At 31.8% G+C, this 4,995-nt stretch overlaps 1 protein-coding gene across 1 annotated transcript; it reads left to right on the forward strand.

Annotated features, from left to right (window-relative positions):
- The first annotated feature begins 2,801 nt into the window (after positions 1 to 2,801).
- LOC120068442 (zinc finger A20 and AN1 domain-containing stress-associated protein 1-like) lies at positions 2,802 to 4,350 on the forward strand. Its single transcript, XM_039020212.2, has 2 exons — positions 2,802 to 3,086; positions 3,530 to 4,350. Exon 2 carries the CDS (start codon positions 3,558 to 3,560, stop codon positions 4,062 to 4,064), a length of 507 nt encoding a protein of 168 aa, XP_038876140.2. The 5' UTR covers positions 2,802 to 3,086; positions 3,530 to 3,557; the 3' UTR covers positions 4,065 to 4,350.
- The last annotated feature ends 645 nt before the right edge of the window (positions 4,351 to 4,995 follow it).

Genomic DNA, 4,995 nt, shown 5'->3' on the forward strand with positions numbered 1-4,995 from the left:
ATTTCAATTTTTTGTGATAACCTCATATGTTTTTTTTTTTTAATTAGATATCCTTCTAATTTTCGACAAAATATTTTTTTTCATTCTTTTTTAAATTCGTGATATTCATTTCTTGGTTTACATTTTTTCATTTGTTTACATTAATTTGGATGATTTTATTAATGTTGTCAGTTTCGAACTTTCATTTTAACCAAAAGATCTTTATTTATTTATTTTTTTTAATTTCATGATAATCAACTCTAAATTAGAAAGTAATATAACTTTTCACCCACAAAATCTTTACCTATTTATTTAGAATGAGATGATTTGATTGTCCTTTTAATTTTATTAATATTTTAATTTCGTGATAATTCATGTAGTAAAAAAAGTCTTTTTAATTTAGATTTAAATGATTTGATTATCTTCTAATTTCAAACTTTATTTTAAACTAAAATATTAATTTTTTCTATTTTAATATTATTTTTTCCACAACCCCTAAAAACTTATTTGCAATTCTTCTTCTTGATTTTAAACTTTATTTCAAACAAATATTACTTTTTTCTATTAGATGATTTGATTAACGCCTTAATTTCTTTGATTTGAAAAATTAACAATTTGTTATTCAGTATAGTCTAACTCTAAAAATCAAAACTCAACGTATACAATTAATCAAATTTATTTCACAACCAATTATAAAAAAGTTATTCGTAAAAAGGAAAAAACGGTGGGAGTAAGGTAAACGCAGGTGGAGGATTGATATTCCCTTTTCAATGACAAAACTCATCAATATTTAATATTCAATTGTTCGACCATATAAAATGAAATAGATTACAGGAAAAAAAATACGTTACCAATTATAAAAGAATAATTGGAGTTGGAGTTAAAAACATATAAAAAAGTTATTAACAAAATAGAAAAAGAAAAAAAAAACATGAAAAAGAAAGAGAGAAAAAGATAGCGCAACCATTGAATTTATAAAGAAAATTTGATTTGAATCAAATCTTAAAAATAAATCAAAATTAATGTATTTAATGATTTTAAATGTACAATTACCTAATATATCAACCATCCACTAAAAAACAAAAGATGAAATCAAATCTTTCTCCCATGACATCTTTTAGATAATATAGATTATTATTATTTTAGAAATTGTATTGTACGTCCAAATTTGAATTTTCGTTTGGAAGAATGTCATTAGATTCATTGCTGTTGGGACAATTTCCTATATACTCTTCTATTTATTGTGTATCAATATCAATTTTGTCAAATTTGAAGACAAATCCATTATAATTTTGTTTTTTATTTCACTCTAAAAGATCTAATATCAATAAAGTGAGACCTTAATCACATTTCTAACAATATTGACCGTACTCTTAAACTAAGAATCAGTCATCGATCAATTATTTATTATTACTATTATTATTATTTTGAAAGAGAAATAATGCAATAATTTTTTTGGAAGGAGAAATAATGCAATAATTATTAGACCATGCCCGTGTTTGCATATTAAATATGATAATGACGGAATTAATGAAACTAAAATCTTTTCATAAAAATTAAAAATCTCATAGTTTGAATTAATAATTTTTTCAGTTTAAATGCCTACATAATCCAACGCCTGAGAATCAATACTCTGATCAAGCGGCAATCAAGAAGGGTTCACGATAAGACCTCGAAGGCCCGCTCGCTCAGAATCATTACCCCCCCTTCAAACCAAAGCTTCGCCGTCGAACCTAAAAGCCGGGCCCGCGGCCTTTAGCCGGCCCAATATTGTTTTTTTAAAAAAAGACTCACTAGCATACACCAATCTCAGAATACCACCTAAACTTCCCAAATCATACCCATTCAATTTCATGGACCCCACACATCTAATGGTAGATATTAAAAGATTCATTTTCATGATCGTCTGAGTGACCACATTCGAATAAATTCGTATTAAAAATAACACTAATTACAAACTTCTGCCGCAATTTTAGAGCCGTTTTAACGGCTAAAGGTTGGATAAAGCAAAGACCTTTCACGCAAAACGTGGGACCCAGAACCAACCGGTCTAATGTTAATGATTCGGATCGAACCGGGTTTACCGCTCAGACACCTTGTGAAGAAGAGGCGCGTGGAGAAAGTAATCATCAACGGACAGAAGTTATTCGAGAGATCATTGAGTTCTGATATAGCGACACGTGGCGATTTTAATAATTGTGACAATTTTTTTTTTCAATTCAATATTTTTAAAATACACTAAATATATCTTGACGAGATTGAAGGAGACAATCGAATCAATTTAAGAAAAAATTTCATTATGGTGGACCATGAATACCACACAAAGAAAACTAGCACACTTTTGGAAATATTAAAAAGAGATAATAAATATCAATTGAAAATTGAAAAATAATGATGATAAATTATTTTATTGCATTAGATATTCAGCAAAACAATATTATTAAAAATTAAATGGCATAAAATATATTTTTTGAATCAATTAAGTTTTGGTATTTTTTTTATTCTTATGTTTTCTAAAAGAGAGAGAAAAAAGATGAAGAAAGAAGGAAAAAGAAAAGGTAAAAGTGGTTAAATATATATTTTAGGGTCGATAATTTAATTCTGTTACCAAAAAAGAAAAATTCCCTTTTTTAATGTGAAACATAAAATTACCAAAAGGCCCATTCGTATTCGCCAAGAAATCATCACGAAAGATTCCAAGAGAAAAACAATTATGACGGATTAGAACATCCCAACCGTCCGATTTAAAGTGATGATCGCGTGATTAGATTGATGAAGATGATCGAACGGTTGAAAATTGGAGTGCAATGTAGATCTGCTGTAGTGTAGTATTACACCGACATTGAAACAAGGGGGCGCCGTGGAAATAATGATAAACAAGGGGTAGCTTGCAGAATTGGTAATTCATCTTTAGCGCTGCATCAGCCCCTAAACCTTAACATAATCGGTTTTTCTCTGCGTTTCTTCCTCTTCTTTCTGTTTTCCTTCATTTGCCGAGTGGGTTTTTTGAATCTTTGATTTTTATTCTAGTTCCTTTTTTGAATTTGTATCCTAGAAGGAGGGTTTTGGAGTTTTGAGTTCCTTCGATCTTCTACTGGCTTAAAGAGGTATGGATTTTTTCAAACCATGTTTGACTTCGATTGAATCGGAATAATCTAGATCATTTGTGTTTGGATGTGAAGAAAAAATTTTGTTTCTTACGTTTTCTGAGGTTTTGAATTTCTATTCTTGTTCTGTCGTCTTCCTTGTTTACTCTGGTAGATGTTTTCGTTTTGTTCTGTTTGATGTTTTTGCGATTCTTTGCTATGGTATGAGACTGGAAAGACTTGGTCAAGTTCTGATTTTCTGAAGGAAATTTTCTTTATATACTTTTGCTTGATGAGTTGTGGATTTTGTTACTGTATTTGGATTGGATTTTATGGGTTTTCTAATAATTTTAGGGTTTCTAGCAAGAAGATGAAAAAGGGAATCGATCGAATATATGTTCAATTTTAATCCTAACATAGAGTTTTGTTCCTTCGTTTTCGTATCCTTTTTTCTGAAACTACAGGGAATTAGACCAAACGAGTTCGAAAACCATGGGTTCGGAACAGAACGATGGCACAAGCTACCAGCCATCGGAGCCGAAGCTCTGCGCGAACAACTGCGGCTTCTTTGGTTCGGCTGGTACTGAGAATCTCTGCTCGAAGTGTTACAGAGACTCTCGAATCAAAGAAGAGCAAGCGGCTTCGGCCAAAGCAGCGATGGAGAAATCCCTTCAGTCCAATATTTTAAAGCCGGCAGAAGGTAATTCTCCAGTTGTGTTTTCCGATTCACCAGTGGATTCAGCTTCACCATCATCGTCCACTGGAATTTCCCTCGGCAGTTCCAACAAATCTCCATCACCGGATGTTCCAAACCGGTGCCGGAGCTGCAATAAGAAGGTGGGATTGATGGGGTTCAAGTGTAAGTGCGAACTAACCTTCTGTGGACTTCACCGGTACCCAGAGAAACACAACTGTTGTTACGACTTCAAAAGTATTGGGCGGGAGGAGATCGCCACAGCCAATCCCGTAGTGAAGGCCGACAAGGTTGAAAGGTTCTGAGTTCTGAGAAGGGTTTGGGTAGGAATTTGGTAAATTCTTAGTGGGTTTGTTGGTCTGATTGGTCGTCTTTGTTCTTCTTTTTTGTCTCTGTTTATTTGGGTTGGGGTTTATTTTGATGGTGGGGAAAGCTCTTATGCTTGGTTTGCTTGGAAGTTAGCAACTATGGGTGAATAATGCAAGTTTGATTCCTTTTGATTCTGGTTTTCCTTTTCGTTTACTCCAGTGTTTGTAAAGATTAGGCATTCAGTGGTTTTATGAATTTGAAATTTGAAGATGAACACAAAAACAACCATTCTTCATTATTCTTTTTTGATCAAACTTTGAATTCCATTTGAATTTGACATTGGAATTCTCGTGGGAAGCTATCTCCGGTAGTCGGAAGTTCTATTTGGCCCGTGATTCCCACGTTCCAAGTTGATAGTGGAGATTTTTTTTACAAAAATTTAATAGAAAAATGAAATCTGAAAAGGGGTTGGTTTTGAATTCATTTTAAAATTAGAGAATATCTAAACAAAAGAGGATTGATTATGGAGCGATTCTTTCAAAGTGCGTTGATCCACATATCAAGGGTTAGTGCTAATGAGTATATATTACCCAAGTCATATTGAAGTGAAATAAACTATCCTCATAAAGTTTTAAGCTGTGTTTCCAATAAAATTCATTGATCAATTTTGTATTTTCATGTTTCTGCAAATTAATTTGTTGATTACAATTGCTAGAAGTTCATCTCACATGGAGATTATCTTTTTTAATCAATTCTTGACATTTTGTTGAATCACACTTTGTGATATGACTGATGTGTTGCTGGATATGAGTTTACAAGAAATAATAACATATTATAGAAATTTAAGATTATCATTTTTTTTTTAGAATTTACAAAAGATAATAGTGTATGTTTCAAAGAAGGGGCATAACTTACAGATGAAGGAGA

This window comes from Benincasa hispida, chromosome 12 (genome assembly GCF_027475165.1).
Source record: "Benincasa hispida cultivar pf3 chromosome 12, pf3_genome.v1.1, whole genome shotgun sequence".
Classification (NCBI taxonomy): domain Eukaryota; kingdom Viridiplantae; phylum Streptophyta; class Magnoliopsida; order Cucurbitales; family Cucurbitaceae; genus Benincasa; species Benincasa hispida.